Below are 13,582 nucleotides of genomic sequence, written 5' to 3' on the forward strand. Positions count from 1 at the left end.
TTTTAAGAAAAACAGGATTTCAGGAGTTGTTTGAATGACAGAAATGAAAAACAGATCAGCAAGACAGGAATTTGGCAGGAAGGGAGTGCAGAGTAGGGAACACCTCCATCATATGACTTTTGCATATAGAAGAACTGTAAAGAGTCAAAGCTCTTTCATATACCAAGTAATGGAATCATTGTTAGTTGACCCAGGTTGAAAAAGAGAGAAAGGAAGGTGTATGGGAGAGCATAAAACAAGTATCCCTAAAAGGGGTGAACTTCAGTGTGGCAAATGGGACTGAGTTGGTCACATGAAGCATTGTAGGCTTGGCTTATGGGAGAATCCAGGAAAGGGTAGGAAGCAGGCTGGCATTTCACCCTAGGCATAAAAGGGGAAGGGAAAATATACTTGTAGTAATTTTGGAGAAAGACTTTGTGTTTATAGGAAAAAGGAAAAGAGAATTTCAAAAGTATGACTAAAAGGAGATACAATCTGTGGACCATACAAGGATGCGCATAATTACAGCTTCTTACACCCAGGAGCTAACTTTGATCCATGGGGGATGTGTTTTTCATACCTAGGGTAAAGCTCTGAAAAGATAGTTTTATTCCTGTGTTTTTCAGGGTTCCTGGACTAGGATGGGACAGAGCTAGTGGAACTGCCAATAACTTGAATTTTGCTTATGCAGTCTTACTAGATAACAGAAATGATACCCCTCCGGTGAAGTGTCGGTGCACTTCTCCTTGGTTTTTTGTTTTATGTTTTCTCTCCTCCTCTTAGGCTGGACAGAATCAGACCTAGAGAGAGAAAAAAAAAAAAAACAGAAAAATGATTTGCAATAAAGAATGAGTTTTAGAATGTATGTGTGTGTATACACCTGGGTGTGTATGTGTTTTAGGGAAGAGACAGACAGACTGACTGGCTTCATTTGGATTAGCATTGAAATCACAAGAGTAATAAAGCAGTTGGTTGTTTTCTTTTCCAGATAGTAGGTTTTTTAGCTCACTTTTTCTCCTGTCGTTTGTGTTCTGCCTACATCAGAATCACCAAAGCCCTAGAATAATTGAAATCCCTATTCCTAGGCTCAACCCCAGAAGTACGAAATCACTTTCTGGCAGGAGAGCCAAATTCCCCTGGTGATTCTTGTGCTCACTGAAGTTTGAGAACTTTTGCTCATATTATTTAAAGAGTTCAGTTTCTTTTTTAAAAAATCACTGAGTTATTAGAGTTACCTAATGTGTTTTATGTATTTAGGTGAGATAGCTCTTTCCTCCCCGGCATTCATTTCTACATGACTGTATAAGAGTTCCAAGTTATTTGTAAGCACTCTTCCATAAATAGCACATTTTAGATGAGGGGAGTCTGAGGCCCATATTGAAAAGCCAAATTGGAATATAGTCATTGCTATATTTTTTTCTGTATGTACTAGAAACATCTAGATGTGTTTTGTGGGAGTTTTCTTTTGATTGGATGAATACAACATACAGATTTAATGATCATCTTGGGGCAAATTTATAAAATATAATTTTTATGTTCCTCATTTACTTGTTTTGGCATTAACTTGTTTCAGGAGTGTAAGTACTTCCTGGGTATAAATTAAGCCAGGAATATAAGCCATTTTAAACTATGAAGTGATCAAAACCACTGCTGCCTCCAGTTAAGTGATAATCTGCAAAGATCAATAGCATAGTCTTCTGAGTGTCTCTTAGTCATCCATCATCAGAAGACCTTAATCTGGTTTATTTTAAACTATAAATAGTTTAAAACTTTTTTTGAGCCTCTCAGAACTTAGGAACTATCTGTTTGAAACTCTTGCATCTATTCTTTACTCCATATTCCTAATAATTATGATTATTTTACTAATTACACTTTATTTCAGTAAACTCATTTTTTTCCCACTGGATAATAAGAAATAACTTTTATCTGATCTTTTTTTTTAATTAATTAATTTATTTTTGCATTACAATTTTTTAAGATAGAGTGAGAGAGGGAGAGAGAGAGAGAGAGAGAATTTTTTAATATTTATTTTTTAGTCATTGGCGGACACAACATCTTTGTTGGTATGTGGTGCTGAGGATCGAACCCGGGCCGCACGCATGCCAGGCGAGCATGCTACTTGCTTGAGCCACATCCCCAGCCCCATATTACAATTCTTAATACACCATTATACCATAATTTGTCATATCTCTGATTATATATAAGGTATGTTGACACCAAATTCACATCTTCATACATGTATTTTGTATAATGATGAGGGAGTCCTTTTACCATCCATGCTACTCCCCTTCTCCCTCCTTTCCCTCCACCCCTATTCCCTATCTAGAGGTAATCTTCCTCCCTTGCTCTCCCTCCCAACCCCAAGATCTTTGAACATATCTAGACACATACTCTTCCCAGAACCTGGCCCTGCTTTTCTCCTACCTTGACTGGTTGTCAGAAGTCAGGTCTCTGATCTAGGTGGAGGGAAGAGCAGCAGATGTGACCTTATATAGTTCACTTCAACTTAAAAGTCCTTAGCCAGACACAGTGGCACACACCTGTAATCCCAGAGACTCAAGAGGCTGGGGCAGGAGGATGGCAAGTGTGAGGCCAGCTTCAGCAACTTAGCAAGATACTGTCTCAAAATATGAAAATAAAATAAAATAAATAAGGACTAGAGATGTAACTCAGTGGTAAATCTCCCCTGGGATCAATCCCCAGTACCAAAACAAAAGTCCTTTGTCACTGGGGCAGCATGCGTTGTCTGCCCAGACTGGAGGTGCTTCACACATTAAAATGAAATGAAATTTCTTTCAGAGAGGAGGAAATTGCACAGGGACTTTAGTGTAGAGTCAGTGGTCTCTGGGGAGGATTGTGGGGTTTTGCTGACCAGGCCTTCTCCTTACAGGAGGTGCAGCCATGAAAGCTGGTGTGAAAGAGGGCGACCGGATCATCAAAGTGAGTGGCCCTGACACCCACCCCCCAGGAGAGGAGGCAGGTGTGCAGAGGCTGTTCTGGCCCTAGCTGGTCCTGCAGACTTCCATTTCCATACCAACTGTTAATCAGACCCTGAGTTAGGGGTGGCACCATGGAGGGAGCATAGTAGTGTAGTGAGAGAAAGTGAAAAGAGAGCTGGGTTCCATGTTCTGGACCCAAGCAACCACACTTCTAGAATAGGTTTTATTATCCCCATTTCAGAGATGATAAGAGTAAGATTAAAGCCTTCAGACTCTCAGCTTAATAAACTGTCCTCCATGCTGTGCTGGCCTGAGGTCCTGGCCTATTCTAAACTACTTCATCTGCCTTATCCATTCAGATCTGCTGCCTGCAAAATGGAGTCCTGTAAGCATTAAGGAAATCCTAGAGGCAGAGACTCCCAATCCTCTAGTAAAGAGGTAGCACTTGGGGCCAGTTGGCATACACATGTGTGAGGCAAACTGTTAACTGAGCTTACCCCCCCTCTCCAAAAAATAAAATGACTGAAGAAATGAAGACAGGTCTTGTTGATGAAAACTCATAGGCTGGCAGGGGATACAAACACATGGCACACGTGAATAGAACAAGTTCCTAATGTGAATGAGAGTAATAAACAAGTGACCAGATGTAAATAAGGAGCGTTGGAAAATGGCTTCCTAAAGAGGCATTTTGATCTTAGGAGCCCCTAGTTTCTCTCACTATTACATAATATATTTGTCCCTTCAACAGGTCAACGGCACCATGGTGACCAACAGCTCACACCTGGAGGTGGTAAAGCTTATTAAATGTGAGTTGGAGAGGGGTGACAACTAAAGAAGTAGAGGCCAGGTGGACGAGAGGGAGGAAAGAGAAGGCCTGCTGATCCAGACAGCTTCTTTGGTAGATGTTGAGGCTGCCGAAATTCCATCTGGTGTGATCTACATGGCCCTTCAGGCACAGAGCCCTGTTACTTCAAGTAGAGATGTTTCTCATCAGACATCTTCATTTTTACTGCCTGTCTTTGCCACTCTTGTTTAGGCCATGTCCTATTGAGACCAGGTCTCTGTCCTCTCTCTCATTTGCATTCTTCCTCATCTATTTCTTCTTTAGGGAGCAGAGTCAAAAGTAGTTTATAGCCAGGAAGATCCAACAATTGAGTCTGCATGGGTAATTAAATAGAAGTAGCAAGTGTTGAGGGAAGAATTAAAGGATGTGAGAAGTCTGGGAAGTGAAGGGCTAGAACTTGAGGACCTTCCATGTGCCAAGCAGGCAGTGTGCTTGGGCTTTGCACTGGCTACTTAATTTATTAAGACAAGGGAACATTTCACTAAATATCCCAAATAATTGTGGTTGAAATTCTGGTTGAGGTCTCTGCATGAAGGAAAGTAAGGAAGTGGAACTAGGTTGATGCAGGGTAGAAAAGCAGGAATTGGAGAATGATTGGGGCCTTAAAAGTGAGGAGAACATAATCCACAGGATTATGAGCTTAATAAAAAAAGAATCCCTCCTGTATCGTGAATGTCGACTGTCCGGAACAGCACAGCTCGAGCAAGCCTCTCTGTTCTCCTCCAGCTGGTGCCTATGTGGCACTGACCCTCCTGGGCTCTTCACCTTCATCTGTTAGTGTCTCTGGGCTCCAACAGGAACCATTCCTGACAGGAGCTCCCCGAGTCGTCCCTGTGATCCCACCACCTCCACCTCCACCTCTGCCACCTCCACAGCGCATCACAGGACCCAAACCTCTGCAGGTAATGATCCTCCTGATTCCTCCGCACTCTGTGGTCCTTTTGAAGAGCTCTCCATTGGGGACCAAGTTGACTGGGGTTGTAGTAAGCAGAGACAAGCCAAAAGACATATAAACAGCATCAAAGAGTTAAATAAACATGAGGGTTGCGTGACGGGGTGCTTCATGCCTCCATGCCCTCCCATGTAAATGAATATGAGACAGTAACATTCATTGTGTTCCCTAAACCTGTGGAAGGCCCTCCAGAGGCCCTCTGAGAGTGCTTCTCCTCACTAGGGAAGGGCAGAAAGCATTGCTTAGGGACCGTTGTGGTTAGCATCAGACTATGCTACTAAGTCAAGGAGTAGGAGCATGGCTTCCTGGAGAAGTGAGATATGGAATTCAGTCAGTAGAGGGAGAGTCAGAAAAGGATAAAAACAGATGAGATCCTTCAGAGTAGTAAAGCCTGTGCAAAGGCATAAAAGAGGATAGGATGCAAATAGGTATAAGGAACAGGATTTTCTCTTTGGAAAGAAGACAGAGCCAGCAAGTCCCTGGAGAAGTTAGAGAGCAGATTGATACCAAAGGTGATGATGGGCAAGGCTTCTAGGAAGCTCAAGAAAAAAACAAAATAAGGTTTTATGTTTCCTGCATTCCAGCAAGATACTGAATGTTACACAAATCACACTTATGACCTTGACTTTACTCTTATACCTTTTCCTTGCCCAAGAATCAGCAGATATAAGAGAATTAGCATTGAGGTAACCCCCAACACTCACTACAGTTATATTTTCCGTTCCTAGGATCCTGAAGTTCAAAAACATGCCACCCAGATCCTCAGGAATATGCTGAGGCAAGAGGAAAAAGAGTTACAGGTAAGGTCACTGCTAAAGGTAGGCTGGCCATGGCCTTAATGAAATACTACTACAACACCAGAGCAACTTCAGTGTGCAGACCGTATCCCATCACAGTTAAAACCCCAAAGGACAACTTCAGGACCTGGCATTGGCCAGTAGGATCTGATAAAGCAGAATTTGACCAATAAAATAAATGGGATAATAGAATTCTTTGGATAACAGATAAGAATAGTGAATGTGAAGACTAAATACAAGTAAGTGACATGACATGCAAACTAAAATAAGGGAACATTAGAACTGAGGAAAATCAGGTAATCCTCAGTCACAAACACACACACACACACACACACACACATACACACAAATAAATCTAGAAATCTAGACCCTTATTACTTCACAAATTAACAAAATTTAATTCATTGGTCAAAGACATAAATGTCAGAACTAAAGCTGTTTTAAAAAACTGTAAAACTCTTAATAAAACTTAGGTATAAATATCCATGATCTTGGATTAGACATTGATTTCTTTGATATGACACCAAAAGCAAAAATAATTTCAAAAATATCATCAAGTTTCATCAAAAAAGTAAAAGGACAGCTCTCAGAATAGAAGGAATTTTTACAAATTGTATATCTGATAAGGGTCTAATTACCAAAATATGCAAAGTACTCATACACCAACAATAAAAAGACAACACAGATGGCAAAGGATTTGAATAAACAGACTAAGGACTAAGGATGTAGCCAGGTGGCAGAGTTCTTCCTAGCATGCAGAAGGCCCCATCTCCAGCGCTGCAGGGAAAAAAAAATACAAATAGCCAATAAGCATTGGAAGAGATGCTCGACGTTGTTAGTTATACAGGGACCCTGATCAAAATGACAGCAAGATACTACTTCACAACAATTAGGATGGCTATAACAAATGACAATTGTTGGTAAAGATGTGGACAAATCTAAGAAATATTTGTTTTTATTTTATCTAAATATTCACTAATCTCTTTCTACCATTGATGGTAGGAATATAAAATGGTACAGCCACACTAGAAAAATTAGATAAATCTTTAAAATGTTAAACACAGAGATACTATATGATCCAGCAATTCCTTTCCTAGGTAAATACCCCCAAAAATATGTTCACACAAAAGCTTGTATGTGAACATTCATGACAGCCAAAAAGTAGAAAAAATCCAAATGTCTCTCAGCTGGTGGATAAGCAAAATTGTCACATTTTCAAACCACACAATACATGTAATTTGTCCATAAAAATGAGTAAGTACTGATACATGCTATAAAGCAGAGAACCTGAAAACATGCTAACTGAAAGAAGCCAGGCAAAAGTCCACAAATTTTTTGACTCCATTTACTTGGAATGTCAAGAATAGGCAAATTGATAGAAACAGAAAGTAGTTTAGTAGCAGAAGGGGGAAGCTGGCAATGACTGCTTATAGGTACAGCTTTCTTATTGGGGTGATGGAACTGTTCTGGAATTAGGTGAAACATGGTTGCACAGCTGCATGAGTATATACTAAAAACCACTGACTTGTATACACTTAAAGATAATGAGTCTTAAATGAATGATCTCAGTGACAATTTTTAAGAAATTTTAAAAATACTACAACTGCCCAAAAGAAGCAATAATGGTTTATACAGTTATCAGGAAGCCTCATGAAGTGATGCTTGTGTTGGGTTCAGTCTGCTGTAATTAGAAAATTGAAAATGGCAATGGGTATAGAGATTGGAAAGTGATTTGGGCCTTAAATATCTTGAGGAGCTTGAAGTTTGATTGAAGGAATTTAAGTAGGGGACTTGTCACATTTTCAAATCTGTGTTCTCCAGAGGCATGTGTGAAGTAGATTGACATAGGAGACTGTTGTAAATAAAAAGATGATAACATATTCAACAAGAAACAGTAGGAGTCAGAACAAAAAGAAGGGAATAGGGAAGGGAAACATCTCGGAAATCAGATCAGTGGAACCAGTTGGTAAGGGAGGAAAGAATGCAAAATGGCCACAGTGTGGGTGCCTGGCTGGTGCCATCGGTGGAGTAAAAGGGCAGAGAGGAAGAGACCTTCACAGGAAAGAAGTGAAGGTCAGCTTTGGGTTTGCTGAATTGGGGGTGTCCAAGAGACATTCAGGTAACTACTGTCCTCCAGGTATAGGGAGGTGAACAGGGATAAAGCTGGAATAGAGATGCTCAGTAAATAGGTGATCATTGAAACTGGGGTCTCGGTGAGACCACCCAGGGTGCCAATGCAGAAAGTAAGGAGAGCCAGGGATGGTTGGGGAGCTTACGTATTTCTTTAGTCCATTGCACCAGCCTCTAATATGATGTCACTGGTTATTATATTTGATCTTTAAAAGAGTAGCTATTGAGCTAACAGGGAGACACCAGGTTATATATGCTGAGGAATGACTGAGATGTAAAGAACAGGGACTCTGAGTGTAGGGTGCTGTTCCGAAACATTTGGTTATGAAAGAAAGGAGAAAAAAAAATGAGGCCGTGGCTTGAAGAAGAATCTGCGCTGGTAGAAAGGATTTTATTATGGTGTTTTTAAGTCAGGGAACTTGAACATTTTTATAGGATGAAGGGAATAAGCCCCTGGAAAAAGAAGACTTTGAAGATAAGTGAAAAGTATCCAGATAGTACCTGTAGCCGGAGGGATCCGCTCTGTACGATTCAGACGGTTTCTCTGCTGAGGCAGGAGGAGAGACGCTACAGGTGTTTTGTTTTGTTTTTGTTTTTGTTTTTTAATATTTAGTTAGTTAGTTAGTTTTCGGCAGACACAACATTTTTGTATGTGGTGCTGAGGATTGAACCGGGCCGCATGCATGCCAGGCGAGCAAGCTACCGCTTGAGCCACATCCCCAGCCCAAGCTACAGGTGTTTTGAAGTGGAGTGAGTTGGGAAAGTTCTTACCAAATATCTTTTCTGCTGGCACTGAGGTTGGGGCTTGATGGGCATGGAAAAGAAGAAACATTAAATGTGAATTTCAAAAGGTTGTCAGGTAGCAGGAATCCCCAGATGAATCTAGCTGATATGTAAACACAACATCCTTATTTCTTTCACCAGCAAAGTTTGTCAAGTATCTCCTTTTGAAGTAAAATATTAATAGCTGCCATGTATTCTGGTGTGTAATATGCACCAGATATCCTGCTAAGCACTTTACATGACCTCATTCAGATCTCACCACCATCCCACGAGGCAGTACTGTCATCTCCATTTTATTGATGAGGATGTATTCAAGTGTGTCCGAGTCTGCACAGCCCTCCTTGGAGACTCGATTTTAGAGGCAGGTCTTCCTCGACCCCTGTGCTCCCTTATGCTGCATACTGTGAGGAGAGCAGAGTGAGGGCTGGTGGCTTCTGCTGTCCAGGAGCTTCCTGGGGACGGCGCAGGGATATGGGCTGCTTGGCCAGGCCGCTGCTTCTCCTCCCCTGGGGCTCTCGTTGTGTGGAGGTATTCTCTTTAGCACTTTACTATATAATGATCTGGACAGTCACTTCAGAACTTCACATTTGAGGTGGAGTCCTCAGTGATGGAATCTTCACTTAGGAAGCGGGAGGGACTCCAGCCAGGCCTTGAAGAATGGGTCAGATGGGGCAGGCCTTGGTATTTTGTCTCCTGTCTCTAGCTGCCTCATGTGTTCTGTTTCTCATTGCACACCCCCTTTTTCTGATCCTAAATGATGGTGAAATAATGAGCACCTACTAGAAAGCAGAGACCTCTTCTCTTTCCTCCTTGTTTTGGGATAACTGCCTGTTTTCCCCACTGGTGAGTCATCCATTCTCTACTAACCGGCCCTCTGCCTTTTCCCCTCCTCCTCTTCCTCCTCCTCCTCCTCCTCCTCCTCCTCCTCCTCCTCCTCCTCCCTCGCCAGCGTATCTGTGAGGTGTATAGCCGGAACCCCGCCAGCCTGCTGGAAGAGCAAATCGAAGGTGCCCGGCGGCGTGTGTCTCAGTTACAGCTGAAGATCCAGCAGGAGACTGGTGGCTTAGTGGTGAGTGATGGTAGACATAGCTCTAGAACAGGCACCATGCAGTTGGGCTGGATTAGAACCAGGGAGAAAGCAAGGGCATAAGGCCCTCCTGAGTCACGGCAGGATCTGAAGGCTGAGCTATTAAGTGTTTAGTATCTTATAAACAATCAAAAAATCAGCTAGCTGATCTTTATTTAGCACCAGAAAGGCTGAACTCTTTCCCAACACTTGGGATACCATATAAAGAAAAAGCTAGTTTCTTACCCGCCAAGAACTTACAGTTGCAATGAAAAGAAAGAAATGAAATAAATCAGACTGTTGACTCCATAGTCTCCTAATTTTCCTTCCCTTCCCTTCTCACAACCATCCCATGTAATGGCTGTGGGTTTCAAAAAGTCGTCAGATAGCAAGAAGCCCCAGATGAACCTCAGTAGCTTCCTCATGGCTAATGTCGGTCACCTTGGTTTTCCTCAGTATTCATCTGGCAGCTTTTCTACCACCAGTCCTTCAAGTAATGGGTCTTCTCAAAGAAATACAAGTCCCTTTTAATGTCAGCCTACGTAAAGGATCCACATTCAGTTGAGAGGGATCTGTATCAGCAGCTCACCACACTCGGGAACATTCCAGAGGGATGATCCTTCGTCTGTTCTTGTCTGGGGCTTCACTGTTAGTGTCTGTCTCATCTCCACTAAGCCTCAGTTCTCTGTAAATAACAAGTAATTCTTTAGAAACTTTAAGGTATCAAAGAACAGTATTTGCCAAAACCAGTAGAAATGTAAGGCTTATCTACTTTCTTTTTTGGAATATCTAGATCAGAAAAGTTTGGGAAACACAAGCAGAAATATTCAAAATGTTCTTTTTCTGAAGGTTGTAGATTTAGATTATCTTGATTCAAATCCCAGCTCTCATTCCCACTAGCTTTTGAGACTCTTGGGCAAATTACATAATCCCTAGGAGCCTCAAGTCTCCTCATTTATAAAATGGAGATCACAATAGTATCCACCTAATTGGGTATTGTCAGAAGGGAAGTCGGCCTTTATCACGGGGGCCAGTGCCTGTTTACTGCCACTGTTAGTGTCACTGTGCTTGTGGGGTGATGAGTCTGAGACACTGAGCTTGGGATCTGGAAATCTGAGATCTAGCCTTAGCTTCAGAGCTGTCCTGCAGTATAGCTTGGGCAAGTTGCTAAAGATCTGAGCTGTTTTCCTTATTTATAACATGGGATTAGCAATCAAGGGTTGGTAAAAGATGCAGTCAAGAAAAGTGCTTCGTAAATTGTGAAGCATTGTCCACAGCTTCTGGGGCATTCAGTCCCAGGCCAACAGATGCTGTCAGTCCTCAGCAAACTCAAAGATAAATCTTTCATGTCTTCCCTCAGTCCCTGCTTGAGCATTTTGTAATACTCAACAGGAAGTTCTTTCCTGTAACCAACCCAAGTAAGAGAACAGGTCCTTTGAGGTCTAGAGTAATAAACGAAAGGAGATTTTTTTTAATATTTATTTCTTAGCTGTTGAAGGACACAGTACCTTTATTTTGTTTTTTTATGTGGTGCGAGGATGGAACCCCATGCCTCACGCATGCCAAGCGAGAGCTCTACCTCTGAGCCACAACTGCAACCCCGAAGAGAGATTTTTGCTTTTTAGTAATGGTAAAGCTCCTTCCCACCATTAGGGGTCACTATCCTCTCAGACTGCAAATGAAGCAGTATCTCTTCCAGCCTGGCATTGTTGAGGTAATGAAGCAGAAGTAGCCAAACTATAAGCAAATATGATTCTGATTGGAGGGAATCAGGAGGGGGAGAGGCTCACAGAATTTTCCCACCCTCTGGGCCTTTCTCTTTTAGGACATACTTCCACCCTGTGGTGACACCAGCCAGAGACCATCAGAAGGTGAGTTCCCCCATCACACCTTTTTTCTCTCACATATAGTCCAGGTTTCTGATCTATTGTCTCCTCCCCACAAAGCAGCTTCAGGGAAAGAAATGCATTGTACCAGTCCTCTGGAAAGGAGAATAAGGAGAGAGCAGTACCCATACCCAGGGCAGTGCATGCGGTAGAAATGCAGTAGCATTGGAACCAGGGAAATATTGAGAACACTGTGGTCTGAACAGTTGCTTAACGGCTCCCCAACACTTAGGAGCTCAACTAATACTTGTGAAAGGGACAGTGACCAGAGAGGGCTGGGAACGAGTTGATAGGACTAGTTATGAGAGAGCTGCGTTCTTACTCTAGGAGGTGACAGGTCCTGTGCACAGGTGCAGAGGTAGGTGAAAGCTAGTGGAAAAGGTGTGCTGGGAGAACCTGGGGGTCATGATGTGAGAGACCAAAGGAAAACTGGCAAAAGGAAGGAAGAGGGCGCTTGCCCTGCGTGCCCTGTGCACAGGTGCCCAGAATAAAGGTTCCTTGTCCCCCAGGGCAGAGCCCCTTCCTACTGCCTACACTCTTTTCTTCCCAGGTCGTCTCTCTCTGGATTCCCAGGAGGCAGACAGTGGCTTGGACTCTGGAACAGAGCGCTTCCCCTCCCTCAGTGAGGTGAGTGCCAGCAGCAGTATGGCCTATTTAGAACTTCATTTGCTGTCCCTGCCTCGGGCCCCTGAAGGCTTTGCCACGGGCCTCTAGCCCTGTGTATCTCTTCTTCAGCTCCAGTACTAAGGATTTTAGTCACTGTGCTCTGGGTTCCAAAAAAGGGGGTTTCAAGTGTTTCCAACATGCCAGATCATTAGATTTGGCTTGTATTTTATCATAGTCAACTCTGTCCTATTAAAAAGAGGATGGAGTAGCAGAAAAGATGTCTTCCTGTTTCATTAACTATAGCACATTTTTGAGAGTAAAGGAGCAAAACATAAATCATCTAAAGCAGTGATGTGACCAAAAACACTTTTCTACCTGGCTAGAAATAATCCTCTAGATTAATGAACCCAGCCTAAATTTCTTTCTATGCCACTGCTTTTTCTGCTTGAATGGCTCATTATTTTTGGAGAGACAAAGAATTTCAGGTTAAACTCAAAGGTTATCTCTTCTCAGTTTGCATACATAAGCTGTAAGTGAAAACTCATATTGTAAAAGTAAGCAAGAAGTAATGGTGACAGCAAAGTATTTACCCAGGCAGATTAACTAAATGTGTGAATAAGTAGCTCAAAGCATGTTAAAAGCCTAATTTCAGATTATAAAAGTTTACTTCATTATTACTTTCCCTGTTGGTAGGAAGATGATGAATATATGTGGAAGGACCAGTATGTGGGAAGGTCACCAAAAAAGTGGCAGGAGGAGTAGTCCTGAGTAATCTATAAGCAAAGATGTGAGCGAGGACATAGTTGGTGATGAAGTGTGTGGGCTGTGGGTTGAGACTGCCTAGATTGAATCCAGGGAATACATTATAAGTTCTTTGACCTTGATCAAGACTCTTAATCTTTCCAGGTCTTAGTTTTGTTATGTAAAAAGTGGGACAAACAATAGTATGTACTTCAAGGTTAATTTCGAGGATTGAATGAGATGATATGTGAACAAGGGTGCAGTATAGTGCAAGCATGATTATCACCTGAGAGTGTTCTGGATGAGGTTCCTTCTCACAGAATTCTCTGTTCTTTAGTCATTGATGAATCGGAATTCGGTACCATCAGATCCTGGACTAGACAGTCCTCGAACCTCCCCTGTGATCATGGCCAGGGTGGCCCACCACCATAGACGGCAGGGCTCAGACGTACCCATCCCTTCATCTAGTGACCAGGTGAGTGATCAGAGCCCTGCAGTTCTCCTTTCCCCTGCCATCGCTGCAATTTGGAGGCAATTATTGTCCAGTATATGATCTTGAATAGTTAGACTAAACCCTACTCTGGCCATCCACAATTTGAGAGAACAAATAGTAAAGAACATGTCTTCGTTTTGTTATGTAAAAAGTGGGACAAACAGAAGTAGAAATGAGAGTCAGGTGATCTTCGTTTCTCTATGAACAGTCAATGGATTCATCTCTAGGGACATGGCACCTAAGGTGCAGATAGCTGGCCTTTCTTTTAATATCTAGAAAGAATATGAAATGGGTTTGTTCAGTCTCTCCAGAATACTAATTTTCTGTGCTCTCTTTTTCTCAAACAAAATTTTATTTTTTGAAATT

The 13,582-nt window shown here is 42.2% G+C and overlaps 1 protein-coding gene across 12 annotated transcripts in view; it reads left to right on the forward strand.

Moving 5' to 3' along the window:
* Nucleotides 1-13,582, forward strand: part of Arhgef11 (Rho guanine nucleotide exchange factor 11) — a 109,477-nt gene that overhangs the window by 65,047 nt on the left and 30,848 nt on the right. For 9 of the 12 annotated variants that reach the window (XM_021730551.3, XM_078027337.1, XM_021730554.3 and 6 more), the window contains 8 exons: nt 2,870-2,919; nt 3,667-3,724; nt 4,489-4,664; nt 5,443-5,514; nt 9,374-9,493; nt 11,316-11,361; nt 11,927-12,003; nt 13,061-13,198. In XM_021730551.3, coding sequence (XP_021586226.2) covers nt 2,870-2,919; nt 3,667-3,724; nt 4,489-4,664; nt 5,443-5,514; nt 9,374-9,493; nt 11,316-11,361; nt 11,927-12,003; nt 13,061-13,198 — 737 coding nt within the window. The remainder of the gene's footprint in view (nt 1-2,869; nt 2,920-3,666; nt 3,725-4,488; nt 4,665-5,442; nt 5,515-9,373; nt 9,494-11,315; nt 11,362-11,926; nt 12,004-13,060; nt 13,199-13,582) is intronic. The other 3 variants (XM_040287726.2, XM_040287728.2, XM_040287727.2) reach the window with 1 other exon arrangement.

This window comes from Ictidomys tridecemlineatus, chromosome 11, assembly GCF_052094955.1.
Source record: "Ictidomys tridecemlineatus isolate mIctTri1 chromosome 11, mIctTri1.hap1, whole genome shotgun sequence".
Taxonomy (NCBI): domain Eukaryota; kingdom Metazoa; phylum Chordata; class Mammalia; order Rodentia; family Sciuridae; genus Ictidomys; species Ictidomys tridecemlineatus.